Source organism: Microtus pennsylvanicus, chromosome 11 (assembly GCF_037038515.1).
Source record: "Microtus pennsylvanicus isolate mMicPen1 chromosome 11, mMicPen1.hap1, whole genome shotgun sequence".
NCBI classification, from domain to species: Eukaryota; Metazoa; Chordata; class Mammalia; order Rodentia; family Cricetidae; genus Microtus; species Microtus pennsylvanicus.
This window is the reverse complement of record NC_134589.1, coordinates 91,135,740-91,161,146: the sequence shown is the minus strand read 5'-3', so window position 1 is coordinate 91,161,146 and position 25,407 is coordinate 91,135,740. Positions and strand designations below refer to the sequence as shown.

At 52.9% G+C, this 25,407-nt stretch overlaps 2 protein-coding genes, 1 long non-coding RNA gene and 1 other non-coding gene across 14 annotated transcripts; 2 read left to right on the top strand and 2 right to left on the bottom strand.

Moving 5' to 3' along the window:
- Nucleotides 1-116: 116 nt before the first annotated feature.
- Nucleotides 117-18,829, bottom strand: Traf7 (TNF receptor associated factor 7). Of its 10 annotated transcripts, none has more exons than XM_075941627.1 (21): nucleotides 18,697-18,829; nucleotides 10,437-10,552; nucleotides 10,127-10,184; nucleotides 7,967-8,061; nucleotides 5,979-6,095; nucleotides 5,364-5,456; nucleotides 5,116-5,149; nucleotides 4,374-4,557; nucleotides 4,129-4,263; nucleotides 3,427-3,644; nucleotides 3,276-3,349; nucleotides 3,082-3,130; nucleotides 2,880-3,007; nucleotides 2,624-2,706; nucleotides 1,979-2,018; nucleotides 1,764-1,880; nucleotides 1,538-1,660; nucleotides 1,239-1,358; nucleotides 1,013-1,144; nucleotides 811-930; nucleotides 117-640 (listed from the first exon to the last, which is right to left on the bottom strand). In XM_075941627.1, the coding sequence occupies exons 2-21, from the start codon at nucleotides 10,512-10,514 to the stop codon at nucleotides 626-628; spliced, it is 2,013 nt and encodes a 670-aa protein (XP_075797742.1). In that variant the 5' UTR covers nucleotides 10,515-10,552; nucleotides 18,697-18,829; the 3' UTR covers nucleotides 117-625. The 10 variants fall into 10 exon arrangements, with proteins under 10 accessions (XP_075797742.1, XP_075797738.1, XP_075797739.1 ...); XM_075941623.1 differs by having other exon boundaries at nucleotides 5,970-6,095; nucleotides 10,428-10,552; nucleotides 18,697-18,823; XM_075941624.1 differs by having other exon boundaries at nucleotides 4,135-4,263; nucleotides 5,970-6,095; nucleotides 10,428-10,552; nucleotides 18,697-18,823.
- A 287-nt stretch (nucleotides 18,830-19,116) lies between these two features.
- Nucleotides 19,117-19,664, top strand: LOC142859518 (uncharacterized). The gene is made up of 2 exons (XR_012912211.1): nucleotides 19,117-19,358; nucleotides 19,560-19,664. It is a non-coding gene; the product is annotated as an uncharacterized LOC142859518 (long non-coding RNA).
- On the top strand, nucleotides 19,398-19,480 carry LOC142832043 (small nucleolar RNA SNORD60). The gene has a single exon (XR_012907136.1). It is a non-coding gene; the product is annotated as a small nucleolar RNA SNORD60 (small nucleolar RNA).
- A 327-nt stretch (nucleotides 19,665-19,991) lies between the features above and the next one.
- Nucleotides 19,992-25,037, bottom strand: Rab26 (RAB26, member RAS oncogene family). Of its 2 annotated transcripts, none has more exons than XM_075941617.1 (9): nucleotides 24,695-25,037; nucleotides 23,514-23,624; nucleotides 21,706-21,747; nucleotides 21,559-21,625; nucleotides 21,348-21,400; nucleotides 21,011-21,076; nucleotides 20,867-20,923; nucleotides 20,690-20,766; nucleotides 19,992-20,594 (listed from the first exon to the last, which is right to left on the bottom strand). In XM_075941617.1, exons 1-9 carry the CDS (start codon nucleotides 24,890-24,892, stop codon nucleotides 20,492-20,494), a joined length of 774 nt encoding a protein of 257 aa, XP_075797732.1. In that variant the 5' UTR covers nucleotides 24,893-25,037; the 3' UTR covers nucleotides 19,992-20,491. The 2 variants fall into 2 exon arrangements, with proteins under 2 accessions (XP_075797732.1, XP_075797731.1); XM_075941616.1 differs by having other exon boundaries at nucleotides 20,353-20,594; nucleotides 20,690-20,793.
- Between the last annotated feature and the right edge of the window lie 370 nt (nucleotides 25,038-25,407).

The window sequence follows — 25,407 nt, the reverse complement described above, 5'->3', positions numbered from 1 at the left end:
GAGCCAAGGAATGACAACTGCCTCCTGTAGAAGAAAGTCCACCCAACCTCCCTCCCGTCTTGTCCCTGGGCACACCCACGTGAATCATGGTCCCAGAAGCTATCTCCACTCACAACCACAGTCTGTGCAGCTTTTATTTCAACAGGGAAGTAATAAAATCTATATACAGTCTAAAACCAGTAGAAAAGGTGAGTAAAAAGACCCACGGTTCATCTGGGTTCTGCCAGGAGTGGTGGCGCACGTCTTTAATCCCAGCACTTGGGAGGAAGAGGCAGGCAGATCTGTGAGTTCGAGGCCAGCCTGGTTGACATAGTGAGTTCCAGGACAGCCAGAGCTACATAGTGAGACCCTGTCTCAAAACAGAGGTCTGCGGAGTGATATGAATGGTAGGCCGGGCAGGCATCGTACCTGGCACCCAGAGAAGGGCCTGGGCACTTCTCTGGTAGAGAAGTAAGAGCGGGTCCTAAAGAAAGATCCCTTGCCAAGAACATGGCAGAGATGACACTGCCTAGCTGTTTGAGTCTGTCTACCTGTCTCCACAAGACAGGCGGAAATTCCAAGGCATTCACGTAGGGCCAGCCTGATTGACAGACCCAAAGGGAGCCAAAGCTTGGCCTGGATTTTGTTAGCATGTCCAAACCTGCAAAGAAAGGGTTCTCTTTCAGATCCCCTGCAGCACAAGGCTTCCTTTCTTGCCAGTCTAAGTCTCCCAGCCCTCAATCGTTAACCTGCCTGGACCACTTGCCCCTCACCCACCCTCAGAGCTCCATCCTATGCAACCCGTCCAGAGCCCGAGCCACAGGCACTGACCTTCACAGTGCTATCCACTGCCCCTGAGAAGAGCCGGCCCCGGGAAACAGCCAGTGCAGTTACACTGCCTTGATGGCGCAGCAGCGTCTGCGTGCAGATCATGTTGTCCATACTCCAGACCTGGGGGAGAGGAGCACAAGGGCTATGAGGGCCCACCCCGGCCCAGCCACTTCTGGGCCTCCTGCTCCCGGGCAGCACATACCCTGAGGGACCGGTCATAGGATGCACTGAAGACTTTGGTCTGGTCTGGTGTTGAAATGACTGCCAGGGCATATACTGTGCCCACATGGCCCGTTAGGGTCCGCACCTGCTCTTTGGATTCAATGTCCCATACCTGAAAGGGGGCAGGCCCAATTTAGGTTAGAGAAAGGGACCCAGAACAAGGGCAGGAGAGATGGAGACCTGCTACCAGGTTGCCTAGCCCTTACATGAATGAGGTTCTCATAGGTGCCACAGACAATGTGGTGATTCGTCACAGCAATGGAATAGACACTGCCGCCAGATGTCTGCAGGACATGGATGCAGTCAAGGGTCCGAATGTCCCAGATCTAGGGAAAAGTATGTCACTTAATCTCAGGCCAGGCACTTTCTTACCTTGGGCTCTGGGATTCAGGAGAAGACAGCCCAGAGCATAGAGGAAGATATGGAAAAGGGCAGAGGGGCTTCAGGACACCATAGGAAGAGCAGCAGAGGGCAAGGCCCCGTCGCCAGGGGTGGGTGGGCACACCTTGATTGTCTGGTAAGAGCCGCTGTACAGATAGCTCTGTGCTGCCACTAGGGCCCGCACCCAATGGTTGAGGCCTGTGAGCTCCTTCTTCAACTTTAGCTCAGTGCCCACGATGTCCCAGACCTGAAGGAATGGACATGAGCCTGGGCTAGAAAGGCACCCACTACCCCGGTACCCCACGTACATGCGTACCCCGTACCCACACACGCGTACCCCTTGCCTATACCTTGATGGCCTTCAGAGAGCCACTGAAGAGCATGTTATGGGAGGATACCAGGGTGCACACAGGGTTGTCGTGGGCCCGGATGGTGTTCACCTTCTGCAGGTTCTGGATGTCCCACACCTGTAGGGGTGACAGTAAACCTCAGGGTTGGGGGTTCGTGAGAAAGGAAAGAGCACCGGGCTTTCTCGATCCCCACCCTCATGCTGCGCTCTACTCACAATGATGGTGCAGTCTGCAGATCCACTGTACAGTTTGCACCTGGGGGAGCAAAGCGAGAAGCTACCAGACTTGGACAAGATATCCTGGCTGGCCCCAGGAACCAACATGGCTTGGTCCCAGGGCCACTGCTATGCCTCACTGCTGAGCCCCATTCTCAGTCTGCATAGTTGGATATGAACAACCAGCCTGGGAAACACTTGATGGCTGAGCTGAGCGAGTGGGGAGGCCACCTATACTGAATACCAAATCCCAGGGAGGCCACCACCAGCAGTGAAGATGAGCAAGACCCTTGCCCACATACCTAGTATGACCACACACAGCCCGACAACACAAGAGAGGAGGGCCAGGCTTAGGAAGGGCCTACCGAGAAGTCAGCATGGCAGCTGCCACATGGACCAGAACTAGAGTTAAGCCCAAGGCACTTGCCATCCTGGTGACAGTTGAGCTGTCCTGCCCTCTAAGGGTGCCCCCTCTAGCTTCTAGCCACCTGACATGCCAGGGCAGGGCCAGGCTCTGCTGGGAGTTCACAGACTGTCACTTAGGATCCCAGTATTTGCTCAGGTGTTAGTGTTCCATAGGTGGAACAGATGCACGTTTCACAGGGTGTCAGTATGGCACACCCTGGCCCAGTGGACAAGACTCACCCTTGGATGCAGAGCGCCAGCACAATACCATCATGGCCCTCCAGTGTCTTTTGGCACTTGTAGGTGGTACACGTGTCCCACACCTGCAGAGATCAGGTTAGACCAGGTCTCCACAGGTCAGTCCGGTGCCAAAAGGGCAGGATAGCACCCATTAGGGGAGAAGACCCAGCCATGGACAGAAGGTAGCAGGGGCTGGCATGCAGTGCCCACCTGAGCCCAGGTATAGTGCAGAACCTATGGAACAGGACCCACTCACCTTGATCGTCTTGTCAGAAGAGCCACTGAAGAGTAGGTCACCCATGGAATAGACACAGAGACACCAGACAGGGCCCTGGTGGCCCACAAAGGTCCCTTTGCACTTGAAGATTTGCTGAGGGTCATAGGCTGCAAACGGGAGAAGTTAGTGAGGGACTGGTAGGGCTCTAGAGACAGCGTTAGCAGCAGCGGGCTATACTCACATCCAAGGATACCCATGTTCAGGCGTGCATTGATGTGAGACAACTCATCCTGCAAGACCAAACACAGAGCAGAGAATGGGTGGACGGAACAGACACTGACCTCTGGTAAAACCCTGAGCACTAGGGACAAAGGCCAGAGGAGGAACCCCGGTCTGTCCTCCTGTGTCTCCGCTCTGCAGCCCTCAGGGACTCACATTCAGCATGGACGCATCCCTCCGGAACTCCATGAGGTCTTCACTGAGCTTGCTCTGGTTCTCATCAAGGACATCTGAGCGACAAGAACAGAGAGGTATTCCCGGGGTTCAGCACAGAGCGGGAACCCACGTTCTCTGGGCTACATCTTACCAAACTTGAGCTCAAGGCTCTTCTCCAGCTGGTCAATCTTCTCCGAGAGCTTGCCCAGCATGGAGCGCAGGAAGGCGATCTCCTGGTCCTTCTGGGCCAGCGCCACATGCATCTCATGGAAGCGATCATCAGTTTGCTGCAGGAACTCCTTCAGGCCCTCAAAGCGGCATGTTTCCAAGTGAGTCTCATATGTGTCCTGGTTCCCGATAAATGTGCACCTGGGGGAACAGGACCGCTGCCCTGCCCACCTGCCTGCCTGGCAAGACTGACCCTTAGCCTCCCTACCCATTAAATCCAAGTCATCACGATCATGCCCATTACCCCTCAGACCCAGCTCCCCTCCCATCCTCCACCAACAGCACTTAGATCATTTCACAGTGAAATCTTGTCCCATAATCCCAGAAAGCCTCAAGGATCCCTCCCTCCCTAAGAGTAAAACTTGTACCCAGTAACAGCCTCCCTGCTCAACAGCTAGGAGGATGCTCCTTTCCTTCTGTCCCTGCCTCCCCTCCACTCCCATTTGAGCCCCCTTACCCACCTTCCCTGATACCCACTTCCAACCTGTTTGGTCCTCTCTGTTCTCCTGGGCACCTGGATATGGGCTGTGATGGCAGTCATTGGTGTGGCTCCCAGCTATGGTCCATCTGCCAGGCATCAGCTCCCAGAAGCCCACCAGCCCACATCCCACCCCCGCCCACTCACCCGTACTTAGAGTGGGGACACTTGATGTGCTCGCATTCCTTCAGGTGGGCCTCTAGGTTCATCTTGAGAAGGGGAGGGCAGCTGGGGTTGTTGGGGCAGCGCACAGGCCTGTAGTCACAGCTACTCTCGTGGTCCCTGTGCATATGCAGGATGTAGGGGCAGAGCTGAGCCTCCCCCCAATGTAGTCCCAGAGAAGTAAATGAGCTCAGCAGCCCCAAAGAGAGGGAGGCTCAGAAGGTACTCACTTCCGGGCACTAAGCTTGATGGTGAAGGGGCAGCCCCTCGGGTCTACCTCAAAGACACCAGGCTTCCCAGTGCCTGCTGCATGGCAACCATGCCGACAATGGATGAAGAGCTCTCCAATCTGCTCAGCCACTGCAATGTTGTTCACCACCACGGTCAGCTTGGCATTATCCACGGGACACTTCTCTGGAGAGGATGATGTGCTGAGCCCACCGCCTGCCCAGCCACCTCTCCCCCTGGCAGCTCTGCCCAGTAAGAGGTCAAGTCTTGGGGAAAGGAGGTGCAGTGGCAGACAGGCAACGGAAGCCCACTGGGTACCCAAGCTGCCTGTGCAGAAAAAGCTGCACAGTAGACCTCCCAGATGAGCAGGAAGTGACAGAGGTCTCTTAGCTGGCCCAGTAGTTTTGGGCAGGGTCAAGGGGTAGTGGACAGATGGTGTGAAACAGAAGCAGAGGCTGCCAGGAACAATAGCATCTGTTGGAGCCCAAGCCCTCACCCTGGAACCCATTCCATGTCCACCACAGCAAGAGCTCTGAGGCCGGGGACATCAGCAATCAGGCTTTGTATAGAGGTCCTTTGCCTGCCAGGCTGGAGCCCTTGCATCACTATTCCAGCCCTGGGACAGGCCACACATGCCTAGATGGGAAACCAGTGGCCTCTGCTGGCAGCCGGGGGAAATAACAGAACAGGGACCACCCACCACCCACTCCCCTTCCCAGGTCTGAATGGGAGGCACAGACCTACCTGACTTCAAGGCGCATCGTCTACAGAACGTGTGCTGTGGGGACAAAAAGTGGACTTAGGGGACAGTTGTAGTTGTCTTCCCTCTAAGTCAAGGTCAGTGGCAGCCCAGAGTTCACACCATTCCCCACCACTTCAAAGAGCTCCTGCCTGATAGCCAGCTTGGGACTAGGAGCAAGGCCAGCAGTGCACTGGCCTGAGCGCTGAAGGGAGTACCTGGGGTTGGGGAGTAAGAGGGTCTGTGATCTCACCCCGCAGGTAGTGATCACAGGGTCCTTGAACACATTGCAGCAGAGCTGGCAACACAGTTTTACCGAGGGCTGCTCAGCAAATACCAGCGGTTCCTAGACAGAGCGGAGCAAAAGCCAGATGATCAGGAGGTGGGCCTGGAGTGCTGAGGTGGAGGTTTGGGGATTAGACCCTCAGCAATATTAACTACCCAAGCCACCAGCATGTCCACCATGTCCAGGACTGGGCCAATCCTATTGAATCTAGAGCATCGTGAGAGGACCAAGAAGTCAAAGCAAGGGGTGTGGCTCAGAGGTAGGCTGTAAGCAGTGACCAACCACACACACAGCACCTGCACACGGAGTCTCAGCCAGCCTTACTGGCCCCTCTTCCTGGCAAACAAACTAGAAAAGTGCCTGATCTGAGCCCCACCTTCCCACCTCTCATCCCCAGGCAGCCTTCAGATAGAAGAGGGAGACAGAGCCCTCAGAGTTCCAACATGGACCAGAGTCCCTAACCAGCTCTGACCTGCCCTCGCGCTGTGCTATGTTGTATGGCCTGAGGGGACAGTCAGTACCCATTCCACGGTAGCAGTGACAATCCTGGAAGACAGTTCCTGTCAAACCTACCACACCTACCGGCTCCTCCTCCTCCTCAGGCAGCGAGAATGTGGAGCGCAGGGACATGCTGGACTCGGAGTGTAGGGAGCGGACAGAGATGGCTGAGTCAGAGCGGCGAGGAGTGTTGATAGGGGGCTGCACAGATGGAGGCAGCCTATCAGGGGGTTGAGCCCTGTGAAGGCAGGGGTGCCCCTAAGCCACCCCACTTCCAGCAAGTCCACAAGGCTGTGGATTGTGTGGGGGAGGTTGGTGGGGCCTCAGTCCCTGCTGCCTGTGGTAGCCGACCCTGGCCTTTGGTGCTGGGCTGCCCGTTCTCGCCTGCCAATTTTCTTTGTGTAAATGGAGAGATTTCCTGCTATTCAATTCTACAGGACATGCTTAGGCTTCTTCCTGCTTCCCGTGAGGGAATGTGGGCTGCAGAGAGGCTACATCCACCAGCCAATCCTGGGGCAGTTAAGACCCCAGATTACTGAACAGAAAAGTGCTGAAGCCCGGTCAAGGAGAGGTGGCCATGGTCTGAGCTGCCTTCTTGGTCAGGAGACATTTGACCCAACCAAGGAGGTTTATTGTAATGGCAGGAATGTTCTACCCAAGGCTGACCTAGTCTCTTAAGACCTGAGGGAAGCAACCTTTGATGAGGTCCTAGCGGGAGAGAGGACAGCATTCAAGGGCCACTGCCGCCACAGCTCTTCCCTGCAGGCTAACAGACACCTGCAGCCTCATTTGTGAGCAATAACCTGTCTTGGACCAATGTCCTGGTCTACTTGCTACCTTTTTGAGCCTGTGTCTGGAGCAGGAGGCAGACTAGACATGTACTTCATTCTCCAGGGCAGGGACCATCTCCTTTAACTAGGATGTCCCAAAGTGACACCTTGTATGGGAATGCCATGTGAGGCCTAGAGGGCAAAGTTAAAGGAAGTGAGTCAAATATCCCCAGCAGTGGCCGGCAGAGGAGCAAGGAGCGCCAGACAGGAGCTAGCACAGAACTGCACGCTCTCCGCTGCCTACTGGTCAGAGCAGCCTGAGGGAACTGAAGTCAGGTTAGTGGGACAGACAGGTGGGCACAGCTGCCCATTGTCCCACAGCAAACAAGAGTCCAGTGCATATGTAAAATTACTGTAACCTGTCAGATGCCCCAGAGTAGCCAACCCAGAGGCACAATGAAGCCCTTCCAAGGCTCAGGCTGCAGTAAGAGGAGCTGGGTGGAGACTGAAGAGGTGAAGCTGTGGGGAGCGGGGTAAACATATCTGACTCATATAAGGCTCAGTGCAGTGCTGGGCCCACAGGGCACATGCTTTTAATCTCAATACTAGTGAGACAAAGAGGCAGATCTCTAAGTTCAAGAACATCCTGGTCCACATAGTTCTAGACAGCAAGGGCTATGTAGACAGACCCTGTCTCAAAAAACAATAATGAAAACAAACAAAAAAAACCCTACCATGCTGGTGGTGCATGCCTTTAATCCCAGCATCCAGAGAGGCAGAGGCAGAGAAATCTCTGTGAGTTTGAAACCAGTCTAGTCTACAAAGTGAGTGAGTTCCAGGACAGCCAGGATTGTTAGACAGAGAAACCCTGACTCAAAACAAACAAACAAACACCCCCCAAAACAAACAAACAAACAAACACCCCCCCAAACAAACAAACAAACAAAAAAACCTACCAAAAATAAAAGCAAAAAGAGGAAAAGGTGCTTCCGCCTCTGCCTGGCCTGCCCTCCAGGCAAGAACTCCAGTTACGCCAGTTGTCCTCTGTCACATGGCAGACTCACCTGAGAAAACCTTTCGTGGCTCCCACCTTCCTTAAGATGGAACCAAAACTGCCTGACCACGGCCGTCCAGGGTCATGCCCTAACGCCCAGTCCTACAAACTGGCTGCTTACTGCCTACATCTAGTTTCAGGAATGTGACGAGTGCTCAGACCTCCAGGTGTTTCACTGGTCCCTCAGAGAGGAGGGCCTGGTAGGAGGGTTAGGAACCGTACCAGGCTTCTGCATCCTAAGGACCTACCATGCTGTCCTCTTCATCCCGTGGCGAATAGGCAAGGGTGCTAGAGGAGGACGGTGTCCTGCGATGCTGTTTGTATGTGCTGGTCCCATCAGCCGCTAAAACGACAGAGGAAGGCCTGAGTGACATGACTGTCAGTGGAGGAAGGGACTGAGGCAGCAGGGACAGCAGTCTGCTGGCAAAGCCTCTCTATGGGATCCTCTGGATTGTCTCCTGAGGTGAGACCAGCACTGGCAATGTGGCCCTGCAGATAATTGAGGATGGACTGCTAGCTGCCCCCCTCTGCCTACCTTTAAATTCTTTATTTCCCTCCCCTTGTGTAGAGAACCCAGGACCTGGCTCATGCTAATCAGGGGCATTCATCACCAGTCCTTGTTTTTCTTTTGTTAACTTTATGTGTATGCGTATCTTGCATTACACGTGTGTCTGTTACCTATGGCAGCATCAGATCTTCTAGAACTGGAATTACAAGTTGATGTAAAATACCATATGGGTGCTAAGAACTGAACCTGGGTCCTTGGGAAGAACCACTAAGACATCTCTCTAGATCCAGCTCTTGCTTGAGTTTGGCTTTTTGAGACAGAGTCCCACTATGAAGCCTTGACTGTCTTGGATTTACTATGCAGACCAGGCTGACCTAGAATCATAAGAGATCTACCTGTCTCTATCTCCCAAAGGTTGGGATTAGTGGTGTACACCGCCATGCCTGGTTCGGCCCTTGTTTTAAGACATGATCTCTCTATGCAGCTCAGGGTTACTTCAAATGCATTATTTTCCTGCCTCCATCTCTGGAGTGCTAGGCCGACAGGCAGCACCACCATGCCCAGCTAAGACCTTCCTTTCAGAGTCTTCAGCCTGATAAGGGGCCCTCCATGTGAGTGGCATGGCACCTTTTCTAGGGCAGATCACTTGGGCACATCCCTTCAAGGTAACTGTCAGGTTGAATTCTCTGATAGCCTTAGTTCAGAAGGGGAAACTGAGGACCTCAGCTAATAAATGACAGGTAAATACTACATTCTGTTAGTCTAGGTCCTCCTGCCTCCTCCCTGGCACAACCAGATTCAGAAACTAGGGCTAGCTAGCCTTGTTGGCCTCCCATCTCTTGCACACAGAATACCCTGCCCAGCCTAGGCCAGAAGGCAGGGAGGGGTTCCTGGAGCGTGAAATATCAAGAGTTCACATGGGAACCAGAGAACCACCTCATAAACCCTATAGGCTACTATGACCTCAGGTTCAAACAGATCCAAATGTCATAGCACAACCAGAATGCTAAACATCTCCATTCAGGATCAGGAATATGACTGTCTATCCTATGACTGGGCCTCAGTTTCTCCATCTCTAATGACAAAGGCTGACAAGCCCTAGCCACCCAGAAACCAGGGTACAGCAGACCACGTGTCATTTTGGCTCTGGAACCCTCAACAGTAGTGACAGGTACTGTGGAGTCTCTGAAGACAGATGAGACGGTGAGCAACAGCCTCCTGGGTGGGGTGTGGGAGAAGAGGCCCTTTCAGAGCCCCCTCAGGTCATGCAGAATTAAAAGACACTGGTGTGTTCCTGCTAACCCCATGCCTTCAGCCATGGGAAGGCAATTAAAAAACCAATTAGTAGCTGGCGCACTCCTGTGGTAGAGAACTGGCAAAGCAGAACACAGTGCCCCAGAACTCTGGCCCTCCCCAGCCTCCAGCGAAGACGCTGCCCCACTGCCCCAAACTGTGCTATGATCTCTTGAAGCACCTTGTCTGATAGCACCAGATCTCGCCCTAGAAAGGATGCCGTACCAGTCACACCCTCTTGGACGCTAGGAGCCCATGGCCAGGATGAGGCATGAGTCACTGGGATAAGATATAACTGGTGGTGCCAGGGAAGTCAAGACAGCTGCCCCCCCAGATGGGGTGGGCACTTTTTGGGTAGAAGGAAGTGGAGGGAGACTAATAACAAAGGTGAGGTACAAAAACAAAACAAAACAAAAAAAAAACCACAAAGGTGAGGTACAGGAACAGTACTGCCTAGTTCTGCCCGGCTGGCAGCTGAGACATGGAAAGAAACAGAGCCCTGGAGACCAACAACACTCCTTCACCAACACAAGCACCCCGTGCCCACTCACCAGGAAGTGCCCCTAGATCCCAACAGAGTACAGATTCTTCCTGATCACAGGCTCACCTTTGGTGATGGTGGTGACGGTCGAAAAGGTAGGCCCAAAGGTCGTTTCCATTCTGGTCTAATAGGCAATGGAAAAGACTTAATGCAATATGCACAGGGTCACACATACTGACATGCTTGCGTACTGGAGGCTCACCTGCACACATGTGCAGGGATACTCCATCAACGGGCACAGGCTATTCTGAGGGGCCCTCCAATGAGGAAAAGGACTGTCAGTAGCTCTGCCCATAGTGGCAAGTTTTATATATATAGCATGCTGGGGCGCTGGGGTGTGGTATGCAGAGGGCAGACCCTCAGGTACCTCTCTTACCCCACTGCTGTCTGGGGAGGGAAGATTGGCAGGCCCCCCAGAGAAGCGGTTGTAGCGGGCACTCTTGGCTGAGCTCATGCTCTAGAGAGGCATCCAGGGTCCTCGGGCAGTGTCCCCTATGGGTAGAACACAAATAAGGGGCTTCAGAGGTGGCATTCTGGGTACCTAAAAGCCAGCCAAGTTCCCCCGTTTGGTAGACCTAGCCAGTCCATCACAGGGCAGGTCTTAGCTTCCTCCTGCCTCTGCTGCATTGTTGGGAGGTCCACGGGCGGGCAAGGGCCTTCCTGCCCCTCCCTCAAAGTTGCAAAAGCCCCAGCTACAGGAAAGGAGGCCCCCTGAAGACAGGTGACCTTTAGTGGTACCATCCTTTCAGGCCTGGACCCTTTGAGGAAACCACCCAGCTCTACCCCTGAAGTGGAAAGCCCAATCTGCATTGGCCGATCCTCTGGTCCTGCTCACAGCTCATCACTTTGAGACCTGCCCCTGTGCAGGCCAAATATCCTTATCGGGTCTTGATTTCTACCCATCCATTAGACTGGGCCTGAGGTGTAGCACACACACCAGGACCTAGTCACATGGGAACCCACCAGAGCAACATGAGTGTGTTCTCTGCCATAGCAGATGCTATAAGGACCCAGCCAGGACCACCAAGAAACCATGGGCAAAGTCACTTGAGTCTCTCTCTCAACTTGGCCATCCAAGGCAAGTCACAGGAAAAAGATGAACCCTAGATCTTAACCAATGGCAGTTACCCACACCACCTGTGCCATTCGGGAATTAGGGTAGCAGAAGGCACAAAGGAAGCATACAGGGACCAGTGTCCCTGCTCTACCCAGAAGAGAGTGGCAGGAGAACGGGTAGACATGTGGTCTCTACAGGGAAGGGACGATTAGAAGGAGACCAGCCAGTAGGTCACACTCAGGACAGGTCTAGGACAACACCCACCCTGAGACACTACAGTTACTTACGCTGTCAGAAGGTATCCCCTACGGGCTTCCCCCTCTCAGGATTCTGCAAGGGTGGAGCTAAGAGGGCAAGCAAGCAAGCAACAGCCTTGTTTCAGCCCCAGAAAGCTCCCTGCAAGGAGCAGGGTTATTGTGGAACAGAATATCTGTTTAACTGTGTAAAGATGTGCTGCATTTGTTTAGTTATGGAAGATGTGCGACTGTTTTATCTTGCCTGCCTAAGGCACCTGACTGGTCTAATAAGAAACTGAATGGCCAATAGCTAAGCAGAGGACAGATAGGTGGGGCAGAGAGAAAAAAGAAGCCAGCCAGGCAGCCAGGAAGCAGAATGAACAGTACCTAGATAAGATAAACAAGCCTCAAGGCAGCACACAGATTAACAGAAGTGGGTTAAATTAAAACAAAACAAAAAGCTAGCTAGACACAAGCTAAGGCAGAGCATTAACAAGCATTAAGTCTCCGCGTCAATGATTTGGGGGCTGGTGCTCCAAGAAAGCCCGCTACATGGGATCACAAGAAAATGAGAACTCTACCTCTCATGAGGCCACCTAATGATTCACACCACAGACTCAGTGCCCAAGTGGAGCCTTTGAGGCCACGTTCTAGGAAGACACGGCCGGCAGTATCCATTCCACAGGCCAGGGCCACGCCACAGTGTGGCTTGGTTTGTGCCAAGGCCACTGAGGACAGGGAAGGGACAAGAAGGGAGAGAGCTCAGAGGGGTCCAGGTAAACCGTGCTAAGCCTAGGCCTCAGATCAAGGTGAGACAGTTTCTACTCCAGTTCCCTAGGAATACTGCACGCAGGCAGCTTCTGCCACTTTCTCCACCAGGTCCTCCTGACATGGTCTCTTCCACACAAACACAGGGAGGCCACAAAGTCTGTCCTGCTTTACCCAGAGTTGTCTACTCCCATCCAGAGGGCTCTGAGGAAGGACTGGCTCCCAACCTGTCTGTATCCCCTGCCAAATCTTGATCCTTTCTCTTCACTGCCTAGGCCTCATCAACCTCTTCAGCCACCACCTAACCATCTACCTGCCAGGGACCCACTTAGCCTCAGCCCTCCACCTCACAAATCAGGGTAGCTTCTGGCCCCTGTAAATGACCTTGTCAGACACGTGCCCTCTGTTACTCTAGACACCCTCAAGTACAGGTAAGTGGAATTCTTTAAAAGGTAGGCCTATCTCTTCTGACCTTAGCTTCATGCTATACAGTTGCCATGACAGTTGCCAATGCAAACCAGCGGCTCTCTGGTAGTCACTGCCTCCCTCCCACTGCACCCACCTCAAAACCACCAGACACCACCAGGCACACCTGGGGTTTCAGGGCCTGGCTCTGTGTGGTTTAGACTGTGCTCTCTAGGGACGGGCAAGCTCCGAGGAGATAGGTCTGGAGCAGAAATGTGAAGGAGGCCGGCAGTCTCCTCCCTGAGCAGGAAGGTCCTTGATAACTGACTTAGATGAAAACACCTTGGTGGCAGGGACTTCCAACCAACCTAAACCTGGGGGCTCAAGGCTCACTCCATCAGTGTGAAAGATTTAACCCTTTAGAGAAAGCCAAGAGGTGGGCTCATAGGGCAGTATTAAGAGACAGACCTACATTCCACAGAGCTGTTTCCTAGCACCTGTTGCTTTGGGCTGTGAGCCCAGGAGCCAGTGCCTGGCTCCTCTCTGGCTCTATTGTAAGGTTAAGAAAGAAAAAGTACGCTTGGCAACATGCAAATCAGCCCCGAGTCCATAGAGCCAGTACAGGGGAACAGAACTAGCCTGGAAGGAAGCACAGAGCCAAGCAAGCGGGGAAGGAGGGAGGCAGATTGTGCTGGGCCTAGGAAGCAGTTTCCCAGTTCACACGGTTCAGCCTCCTTCAGGGACCGGAGGGTAGGCTAAGCCCAGGCTAGAGTCCAGAGCGCCCATCTGTGCACCACACATAAGACAGCAACCACCATTAGCACCATAGGATTGAGCAACACACCGAAGGAACTCTTCGGGTTAGTTCCCCAGGGCCTGAGCTTTGCAATAACAGGATTCCCCAAATGGCGGGGGCAGGCTGAGACACAGGGAAAGTGTCACGCAGGCCAAACACACCAGAAGCTGGAGCCTACCCTGCTGAGGCTCTCTGGAAAAAAGCTGTCAACTGGAGTAGGAATCCCTTAGGGGTTATGTGTCCTAGAAGCCTGGACGCTCCTGTCTTTTAATTCCCAGGGTTGGAAGGACAGCTTCCCACAAGGTTGGCAGCCCTTTCTCAAGCTAGGAAAAGCTATGGGCAGTGGGTTAAGCCAGGACTTGCCACTTTCCATGTCTGTGGAGCCCAGGACATAATCCCCTAGGAAACAGAATCTCCCTTTTTATTTTACTGTTCTTCTTCAGATGATTTGTCCACTTATCTTTCTGTGCGTGTGCATCTGTATATGTGTGCCACAGACCCTACCATGAGTGTGTAGAGGTCAGGAAACAAACGATGGGAAAAGGTTCCCTCTCTCTCTCTCTCTCTCTCTCTCTCTCTCTCTCTCTCTCCACTCAGCCTACACGCTGTCTCCCGAGTGCTGGGATTAAAGGCATGTGCCATCACTGCCCAACTAAGATTTATTTTAAAAGAAGAAAAAAAAAACTGCGTGTGCAAATGTATGTGTGTGTTTAAGTTTGCATGTGTACTGGTACCTACAGACACCAAAAAGAATGTTGGATTCCCTGAAGTTAGAGTTTTAGGTGGTTTGTGAGCCACCCACTATAAACACTAGGACCCGAATTCCACGCCAGAACCATAAGTGCTCTAACCAAACTCCAGGATTCTTCGAGACAGGATTTCTCTGTGTAACTTCGAAGCCTGTCCTGGAACTCATTCTGTAGACCAGGCTGGCCTCAAACTCACAGAGATCCGTCTGCCTCTGCCTCCTGAGTGTTGGGATTAAAGGCGTGCACCACCACTGCCTGGCGCAATTCTTTTTTTAAAAAATATATTTATTTAATTTTATGTGTGTGAAGTTTTGCCAACATGTATGCCTGTGTACCATAAACAGAATGCTCACAAAGGCCAAAAGAGAGTTCGAGGCCAGTCTTGTCTACAAGAACTCCATCCAGGACAGGCTTGAAAGCTACGAGAAAGAGAGAGACAGAGACAGAGAGACAGAGAGAGAGACAGAGAGAGAGCAGATATTCCCTAGTATTGGAGTTACAAACAGATGTGAGCTGTATGTAGAACTGAACCTGGGTCCTCTGTAAGATCAAGTGCTCTTAACCACTGAGCCATCTCTCCAACTTGGTCTTTTTTGGTGGAGGGTTAGAAGACAGGGTTTCTCTATAGCTTTGGAGCCTTTCTTTTTTTTTTTTTTTCAAATATTTATTTATTATATATACAATGTTCTGTCTGTGTATATGCCTGCAGACCAGAAGAGGGCACCAGACCTCATTACAGATGGTTGTGAGCCACCATGTGGTTGCCGGGAATTGAACTCAGGACCTTTGGAAGAGCAGGCAATGCTCTTAACCACTGAGCCATCTCAGCTTTGGAGCCTTTCTGAACTCACTCTATAGACCAGGCTGGCCTTGAACACACGGAGATCTGCGTGTTTCTGCCTCCTGAGTGCTGGGATTAAAGGCATGTGCCATCATTGCCTGGCCCAATTTGGTCTTTTTAAAAAGACAAAAAGTTTGAGAGCCTGAAGCAGAAGGATCGCCCTAAAGCTAAGGCCGGCCTGCAATAATTAGTGATGCTCTCTGCCTTGCAGACAGACATAGACACACACACACACACACACCTTGGCTGTTACCAGTAGACGAGTATCGAGGCTTGTCTGAGCTGTGGGTAGCTGACGGGCTGGACTTCAGCCAGAGCACCCTCTGGTTATACTTGCCAAAGTTCCAAGCATATCTCCTGGCATAAGAAAGCCAGTGCCGGGACCTGAAGAACGTCCAGCTCCTACTTCAGCTCCCCCTGGCTCAGACCCAGATCTGGCTGCCAAATCCTATAGAAACAGACTTGGTTGCCATAGCAAAACCATACACACTTGCCCTGCTTTTCCCTTGATGTCCCCTTAGCATATCTTTCCCACCCCAAACAGGCAGGGTATGCCAGCCAGGGCCGCTAGAGTGTCAAATCCCTCAGATTTGAAGATCTCACAGAACGTCTAAAGCCCTGGACAGAAGCCTGTTCTGCTTCTTCCCTTCCCAGCACCCCAGCCTGACTCTGCCCTCAGTTTTCCTGCTGTCTAGACCCACTGCCCCAACTCTGCATGGGTCCCAGCATTCTGTCTCCTTCTTACACCCTATATCCAACCTCCATGTCTTCCCTGCTCAGGCTGAACCTCTTCAGAGTTCAGGGAGTGAGCTTCAACCCCGCTCCTGCTAGTGGGACTAGCTTCACCTCACCGTTTTTCCTTTCCCAAGTCTGCGGTGTAGGAATCAGGCTTTTTCTAGAAGTGCAGAGGGCTTCCCAGAGGAGGGGACTAGCCAGATCCAGAGCAGACAGAGCTCCTGAGATATCTATCATCCCACTCGAGTGCCTTGCTATCTAAAACAAATCCAACTGGTGGCAACTTGTGGCAACTGATCCAGGTACCTGCTTCCCTAGTGGTTTTTCTTCCCACCCACAGAAGCTGGAGTAACTCAGACAGAATGTAGGGGGCGGAGACCTGCCCAGTCTCATCCCATACTATATACACTCATAGCAGCTCCGTCCCACCCCTTCTATACAATGGGTATCCCGCCCCTGGATGGCCCTATTTCTCGGTTTCTACCCTGTCATCTTCTTCTACCTGGGACTTTCAAGCATCAAGTCCTCCATTATCAACTCATTCTTAGGGGTCTGTTTCCCTTCAGTCACATGACTCTTCCCTAGGACTGGCATTCTGGGGACACAGAGTATCTAGTGAAGGATGGGGGGGTTGGTAGGTTCCTCTCCGAGGGTTCCTCCTGAACAAGCCAATCAGAGACCTGATAGAGTGCGAGGTGCCCACTTGCTGTTAAGACCAGACTTACAGGAACCCTGGTCCACAGTAAGATACAACCAGCTGCTAAGTTTTAAACCTGGATTCAGGCTGACACTTCACACACATGTGACAGGGCGATCATGACCATGGGCCCTAGACTCAGACAGACCTAGGTTCAAATTCTCCTTTGACCATTCAAGACAGGGATGACTAAGGAAGTTGCTTGGCTTTGAAGGAGACTGGATTTTCCACTATAAAACACTGTAACAGCTGTCAGGGACAACATAACTAAAAGCTACAGATACACCAGGAGCAGCAGCTCTGACAGACTAGAGTGAAGGCTGAGAAAGGCCAAATGGCCAGCCCACAGACAAGCCAGTGTGTGGGCACAGAAAGGCTGCCCCAAGCTTTGTTCCTTCGGCTCCCTCCACTGCTGTCAGCAAACTAGGAGCCCCAGTGAACCCTCAGGCTAGCCCCTTGCTGAGCAGAGCCAGGTAGCCCATCACAGAGACTAAGCTGCCTGCCTATCTTACATCCTCCTTCAGCTGTACTTTCTTCCTATTCCCCACACCAGACATTGCTTCATCCAAGATTTAGACTCACTGGGTGCTGGAGAATAAGGAGATCCCCAAAGACTGTTTAGTTTGATCCCCGAGGAGCTAGAAGCTGGGCCAAGGGTACAGAGCCTCAATTATTTCTATTCCGTCTGCCACAGATCAGAACTAAAGAGCCTGATCTTTGGATCCATTTCCAAAGACTAATATACAGTTACAAGAAGTTACAAAAAAAAAAAAAAAAAAAGGTCGGGCAGTGGTGGCGCACGCTTTTAATCCCAGCACTCGGGAGGCTGAGGCAGGAGGATCTACAAGAGCTAGTTTCAGGGCAGGAAACTAGGCTACAGAAAAACCCTGTCTTCAAAAACCAAAAAAAAAAAAAAAAGTTACAACAAGGAACTTCTCTGATTTAGACACTACTCTTGGCCAGTCCTTCCTGGTCTGTGGTCACCTTAGTCAGGCTGCAGCCGGGCCGGTGGAGCACACCTTTAATCCCAGCAGAGGTAGGCGGATCTCTGTGAGTTCAAGGCCAGCCTGGTCTACAAAGGGAGTTCCAGGACAGGCTCCAAAGCTACAGAGAAACCATGTCTCGAAAAACCAGAAAACAAAAACAAAAACTTTAGTCAGGCTGCGTATAGTGGTTCTCACTTCCTGAAGGGACAGTGGTCAAGAGATGGAGCAAGCTCGGGGTACAGGGACTGGAATTTCCACAGAGAAACATGAACGTATGGAGGTGACTGAAGCACTGCCTGCCACACTGACCCCCTGGAAAGCTGTCTGGGCATAGAGTTCCAAAGAAAACCGAAGAACAGAGCTGAACAGTTACTGAACCAAGGCCAGCAGTGAGCAAAGGAATGAACTTGTACGCGCACAGGGAGAGGCTGGAGGGGAGATGAGACTGAAGAGGCAGACATCTCCAGGACTTCAGCCTCATCTGATCATCTTAGCCTGCCTCAAAAAAATAGAGGCTGAGACAACTGGCCAAGTGAGGATTAGAAGGCTTCCTCTCACCTGCGACTCACCTGAATTATAAAGTTCATCTTTATGCATACCAGAAGGCTGTTAAGACTTTGCCCGGATCTGCCTCCTACCTCTCCTACCCCTTGCTAGAGATTGCTAGCTTGCTCCAAGCTCTTTATCCCTCTGGCTCCCTCTGCCTGTAAGGCTCTTTCGGCAATGTTTCAGGACTGATTGCTCCTCCATCAGGTCTTTGGCTAACTGTAGCGCTCCCAAACGATTTAAGAACGCTCAACACTCACTTTATCTGCTTCACTTTTGTGGGTTTGTTTTCGTAATATCTATCACAGTTCCTCATGATTTTTAACTCTTTTGTCAGTCTTCGGTCCTTTTAGAAGGAGGGTGAGTTGCCACAAGGAGACATTTATCCAAGTCTTGGAACATTTTTGTTGTAACAAAACAGGGCTGTGGGTATTACTACCATCCAGGGAACAAATCCAGAAACACTAAAATGCACAGGACTCTAGAGGCAGAATGCCTAGATCTCGAAACCGCGTACCAGATGAGCTTATCAGTTTCGAATCCTGTTCCCTGCCGACTCTCCGGAGCCTGGGATACTTTCTGGCACACAGGCAGCGCTCAATAAATGCAGGAGAGCAAAAGGAAAGAGAGTGAAGGAAAGGAGTGACAGACTGGTCTGCGGAGAGTCAAGCCGACTTACGAACGCTGAGACCCCAGCTGTCTCAGTCCCGCCCCCCAGGCTAGGCCCACGACCACTCGTGACGCTCTCATGCCAGCCCGCGCCCCGCCGCACAGCACGGAAGAATGAGTCCCAGGTCCAGTGCGCCGCGCGCACACTCACCCGCCCGCGGCTGCCTGGGAGCAGCGGCTACACCCTCCGGCATCATCTTGCCCCCTCCGCCCGCGGCCCGGAAAGGTACGAGATACAGGAGCCGGAAAAGCCCGGGCGCTGCGCACGTCGGAACTTGTAGTTCACGGACTCCCGGAACTCCGGCAGCTGCATCACACTTTGAGTTTCCTAAACTACGACTTCCGGCGACCTCGGCACTGCAGGACCGGATTGGTGACTTCTGAATCACTCTATGTTGCAGACCGAAATTTAATTGGCTAAGCCCAGTCGTCGCTCATGTACTCAATGGCTCTACAGAGGGGCTGATCGTCGAGCGACCCAAGATACCGCCTCCGAAAGAAAGTCTACGATGTGATTGGTGGAAACTGCATGACAGCTTGAAGAGCATATCAGCAGCGAAGGAAGGTGGGCTCTTCCTCAGACTGCCCAATCACATAAGGGGCAGTTCTATAAACGCTTGAGCCTCGGCTGCGGTCGTTCTTTTGGGAGTGATTTGGTGCCGTGCGTTAGTGTTCTGGCTCTGTGAAGCTCGTTTTACTGGCCTTGGTCGCCAAGAGGAACTGGAAGGGCCTTTCAACTGCAGGCCAACCTTCTTCGAGTGCTGCGGTGGTCTGGGCCCTGCTTTTCCCCTCAATCTTCTGACATTTTTGCAGGTAAGACTAAGTCGGGCCTGGCTTTCCTTTGCAGCACCAAGCCGATGATGAGTTGTTTTAATTTCTGACACCTCGTATGAAAACTGCATGTGCAGTCTGATTACATTACAAGGCTGAGGCTTGGGGACTCTGCCTTTAGGTGGAAGGGCTGGAAATGAAAAGTTACCAAAAGTAAAGATTTCTGTTTCTTGTGACTTTCAGGGCATGGTGAGTTGGCTGCTTCCAGAATCAACAACGGGCAGGAGGGTTTGCTGGTAAGCTGCGTATCTGTATGCGAATTGCTTAAGCAATAAAGAGAAAATGCAATCGCAATCTTCGTTTCAAATGTCATTATTTCATGCATGTACTGTGTAGATGCCCTCGTGCCGTGTGCAAAGGGGGAACCGTGAAAGTAAGGCCTCCGGGTTTTAGAACTCTGCTGTAGGATGAGCTCTTGGCCTGTCTTGTTTCAGTAATTGGTTGTGGGCCACTCTAATCTTGGTAATCCAGGGTCCATGGGGGATTGTATTTTAAGGGTGTTTGCACATAGGGAAGTCAGAATAGCCACAGGAGTCAGGCTTGTTGTAGGTGCCTTTACCCCCACTAAGCCATCGTGCTGGCCCTGGAAGGTGACTTTCCACAGATGACACAAACTCCAGGAAAAAAAAAGCCTTTATTGACTTTATGATGACGGTGTTTCACTCAGGTTTGTGACTTGGTGACACGTGGAAGGGACTGGGCCAGCCTGCCGAGTGGTAACTTGGTTGTGTCCCGGCATAGCTGTGATTTTCCTACATGCTAGTATCCTCTTAAGAGTGAACTAGAAGCAGGCTGCTGTGGCCTTGGGGCTAACAAATGGACGACAGTGATGAAGCCCTCTTTCTTGGCTGGTGTCCTGCATGGGCGGTGTGCAATAAACAATGGCTTAGAAGCTAGGCATTGTATAGAATGCCCTCTGCTGCAAGTACCCAGGAGAGGGCGGCAAAGTGCCATAGCATGGTTTGTATGCTTTAAGACCATTTCTGTGGTAGCCACTGGGGCAAAGGGGGCTAGCATTAGCCTCAATCTTGGAAATGGGAACACTTGGGCCGTCACTGGGTCAGGTCAAGCCTATGGGCTCCGCACAGCTCTCCAAGGTAGGGTTGCTTCCAGGTTCAAGGCCGACAGCAGGATACCCCTCGACCCTCCCTCTTGATGTAGTCGTGAAGTCTGAAGTGTGGTTCATTGGGAGCCTTTGTGGATCGCTGTTTTAACTCCCTAAGGAGTAGGGGTGACAAGAGTACAATATAGCAGCCTCTTCAGGTTTATTGCCTGGATCATAAGGGCCGTGTTTGTTCACTATCAGGACTTACTTTGCTATGGCTGTGAAAGCCAAGTCCACGTTGAGGCCGGTCTTTGCGCTGGTTTCCATGAAAGGTAGCCCATACTCCTGCAAAGAGCTGCTGGCAGTTGCGTGCTGACCAAATAACAGGCAGCCCAAGTGTTACGGGCCTTGAGGACACCTCACCACCCACCCCGTTTTGACTCACCTTGGCTAATTTCTCCCCATCTTCCCTCTTTACCACACGTTCTTGGGTAGAGTCAACCTGACCCAGGCACAGAAATTTTGTTAGTGCCAGTCCATGGCTTGCCCTGTTGGGCCAGGCTGGAGGTAAGCAGGTTCAGATTCCTACCTTGTTCCCCAGCAGCATGAGTACCACGTCCCGCTGGGCGTATTCCTGGATCTCCGTCAGCCAGGCCTGTGTGGGGAAAGCTGGGACCAGTCTCAAGGCTGGTCTTGCCCTCTGGTACCACACTTCAGGTGCCTCTTCCTAAAAGCCCTGGCATGTGTGGAACAGAGGTACTCGCCTCACTGGTCCCTTATCCAGGTGATCCTGCTAATGGACCAGATGTTACCCATGCACACTGGCCAGCACGAGCTCAGAGGGGCCCATCAGTTCCTATCTTTCCTAAGAGACCTTGATGCTCTCTAGACAACCCAGCCCCCCCACCCACCAGGAAGCCACTGACCTGGATGTTGTCAAAGGAGTCTTTGTTGGTGATGTCATAGAGCAGCAACAGTGCTGGATACGGAAAGTAATGAGAACATCCCTGGGGCCCAGTGGCTTCTTGAACCACCCGCATACTTTCCAAGTCACTGCAAGTCACGGGATGTTCACCCCCTGCCCCCATGCCAGTAGATCACCCAGACTCCCTGTGGAAAACTGGCCCAGTGTCTTACCATGAGCATCCCGGTAGTAGGCATGGGTGACACTTCGGAACCGCTCCTGACCAGCTGTGTCCCAGATCTGTGGCAACAGGCACTGGTCATACTGCCCAACCTCTCCCTGGTGTCTCCAGCCCCAAACTTGTGCTCCTGTAAGCTCACCTGCAGCTTCACCTTCATGCCATCCACATCCAGAACTTTATTCTGAAACAGAAGCAGCCAGCAACAGTAAGGATGCCTGCCATCATCTGGCCTGAGAGCTGATAAGGTTGAAGTAGGAGAGGGAGTCATGCAAGTCATGGCTGGACCCCCACTGATGGGAGGCTGGGGGACCCCCCCCCCATCCCATTTCTGCAGCACCTGGTTCTCCTGCTCTGAGAACTAAAACCAGCCTACAGGTCACATTTATGTTTAAAATCAGATGTTCCTAGCAGCTGCCTGGTACTCCCTGCCACTGCCTCCAGCATCAACCCCAGGGGGATTCTCTCCAGGTGACCCTGCCTGGGCCCTTCCTGCCCTGATACTAGGTTATCATGGCCAGCTACATCCACTTTAGGCCCTTGTTTACCCCATTCCCTCCCCCGCCACCAGGTCCCACACAGGTTCCCACTTGCCAAGAGTGTAGTAGCAATATTAGTGTGCTGTTCCTGTTTAAAGACTTAACTGGCTTAAAGTCATCGATGGTACGGATGCTACACTGTGCCCCAGTTTACCCACCTGTAGATGGGAAGAGGAAGGACACCTTTAACTTAATGAGCTACTGTGTACACTGAAAACTACACCCCGCCTGGGAGAGCTAATTTCATTTTCCCACCTCTCAATCACTGGGACACCCATTTCTAAGGGGCAGGACTTAATTTAAGCCTGCCTGACCCTGAGCTGTGCCCACTGAGCCCAGAACTATGGCTGGTACATAGGCAATATTCATAAATTTGCTATCTGCAAATCTAGACCAGTCCCTTCAAGATGAGCCACCAGGCCCACCCACCCGTCACCCCTGAGGGGTTGACTACAGGCTGGGGCCAAGTGAGGTGAGGCCTGGCTCCCCCTTTCTCCAGAACTCCTGCTGTCAGGGCTTCTAGGTCTCCAGAGAACCAGGCCTCATCCATCTGCCTGGCGAGGGAGGATACTCTGCCTTTCCTGCACCCTGAACAGGGGTGCGAACCACACAGCCCTACCTCCCTCACCTTCCACCCAGGAGCCAAGACGAGGTGGGTAGGGAGACCAGGGTGGGCAAGAAACACCTGCTCAAGCTTGTCCTGCTCCCTGGCACTTCCACCTTTACTTCTTCCAGGACTCTAGGACCTAGAGGGCTTGAGGAAACCTGCAATCCTCAATAAGAAACAGTTCCCACTAGGAGGACCCCCCTTTCTATCCCCAGAATGGGCCTTTCTCCCAACTCCTGCTAACTCGGTCTAATTAAAGGGTGAGAAAAATGCAAATTCAGGACTTGCCAAGAACACACCAGCACCTCAGCACATGAGATTCAGACTGGGCAAGGGGGTTGGGAGGCCCTTGATGGCTGGAGCTCCCAGGACCCTGCCTGGGATCCTAAGGAGGCCTCTTCCAAGCTGCACTGCATTGTAGGAACTAGAGAGTTCACAGTACCTCCCATGGTCTTGGGTGCCCTCTTAGTGGGAAAGCAAGTGAACTAGCGGCCTTGAGATCATCTCACTGTCACTACCCTAGGGCACAGGTATAGCTCAGCAGAGCATCAGCCGTGGGCACAGGTATAGCTCAGTATAACATCAGCCTGTGCTAAGAGTAGAACTCTGCTGCAGCTGGATGCAGTTAGGAGGCTTCCCCAGGACCCTCAGATGTTGGGAAGCAGCTGGTTTAGTAGCTAAGTTCTCATCCCCTGGGACTATGGACACATCAGCGATGGAGAGTCAGCTGGGGGGACTATGTATAAGAACCATAGAGTACAGCTGGACACAGTCAGAGCTCGGGACATCAGTCTCCATCCTCACCCGGAAGTCAATGCCCACAGTGGAGATGAAGGTACCAGCCAGGAAAGCCCCATCCTTGAAGCGCACAAGCAGGCAGGTCTTCCCCACACCGGAATCCCCCACCAGCATGACCTGGAGCAGACAGGAGGGTCAGAGGAGTCAGGCAAGGAGATGAGGGCCTTGCCCACCTAAAAAGATCCTTCTGGTCAGTCTTGAGCTGTGGGGGAGGGGCAGAAGAGATGAGTGTTCCAGGCCTGTAGGTTCAGCATAGCTTGGGGAAACATAGCAGCCATGGTCCCAAAAGCTTGGATGCCCAGTTTCTCTGCCCCTGGTAGTCCCATGTCACCTCTCCCTCCAACAATGCCACCTCAATCAATGGGGAGTGAGGACCGCTGTCCCCATCCAAGATCTTACCTACCCCTCCTCCATAGACATCATGCTTGATCTGGGAGGGCAGCATTTGGGGCCTATGGGGAGCACAGCATGAGAATGCAGCTGGAACCTCCTAAGAGACCTGTGGGGACTCAGTGCCAGGGGCTTCTTCAATTCCAGCAGAGACACAAATCTCAGCAGCAAGGCTCAGTAGAGGCTAAACAGTCAGCTTTTGAAGTGAAGAGGGGCTAGGGATAATCTGGAGGCCTAAGAGGCAGACTGGAGACGTCTCTCCCTCCCCCCACCACCCCTGCTGACAAAAGCTCCAAAACCCTCTGCCTTCAGAGGTCAAAGTCACACAAGCTTCAGTTTTGGACTGGGGGTGGCCCTCTTCCTCCTCCCTCCCAGAAAAAGACTAACAGTCCTTGGGGGCGAGGGAAGGCAGCATATGGATGGGAACTGATGAGAGTGAGCACCGGTAGGGCCCAAAGGTCGGGGAGGGACACCTTCAGGACTCTGATCTTTCAGAACCCCTTGCTTGGTCGGTCTCACAGTAGGTGGAGTGGGGATAGGCCCTGCCAGCTGTTGAATACCCCAGACCCGAGCCTAATAGTTCTCTGTGTGTGTGCGTGTGTGTGTGTGTGTGTGTGTGTGTGTGTGTGTGCACGCGACAATGTAAGCCGATGCCTAGCTAGCTGTGAGGTGTTGCTCAGGCCAGTTCAGCAGCCAGGGTCCGCACCGCCCTGCCACTCTTCCCCAGAGGCCTTCCCAGTAGTCTAGTATCCAACGACACCTGCTGCACTCACATGGCGGGGAGGCGCCTAGCTCACCTTGAAAGCAACGTCGTAGAAGTCTCCAGTGCCACCAAGTGAGGGCCGGCCGGACTGCGGGGGCCCGTTGGGCAGCGCCTCCGAGCCAGGACACGAAGTCCTGGGATGTGCCAGACGGGACCGGTTGGCGGCGGTGGGCAGCGTAGAAGCAGCAGGCACACTTCCCCCCTTGCTCTTAGGGGTCTTCTTCCTGGACATGATTCTCAGTGTGCTCCTGCTGCTGCCACCACGCCCTGGGCCGTCCCACACCCGGTGCCGGCCAAGTCAGACTCGGACCCGAACCCGTCCCACAGCAGCAGCCGAAGCAGCAGCCGTAGCAGCATCTCCAGCACTCGGCGCCTGCCCCGCCCCCGCCTCCCTGGCGGCGCAGCCACTCAGGCCCGGCCTCCCGCCGCCGCAGCCAATGGCCACTCTGGGGCGGAGCCATGCAAATAAGCCCGCCGCTCCGGGGGCGGAGTCAGGAGGTTCCAGTGTTCACCCAAGAAGCATTCTCTCTGCTCTGTGCTAAGACTCAAGGGCCCCAGCTGTCTACATATAGTGTGAAGAAGCACCAGGATCCTGGGTCTTCTCGGTGCAGTTTCTTTCCCCAGCCGTCAGTGTCCCCGTTTAGTAATCTAGCTCATTTGATTGGGCCTCAGACCTGGGCCATGGGTGTGCTCTGAGATGAGGGTGCTGGGGCAGAAGGCTTGTATGTGTAGGCAGCCTAAGATTCT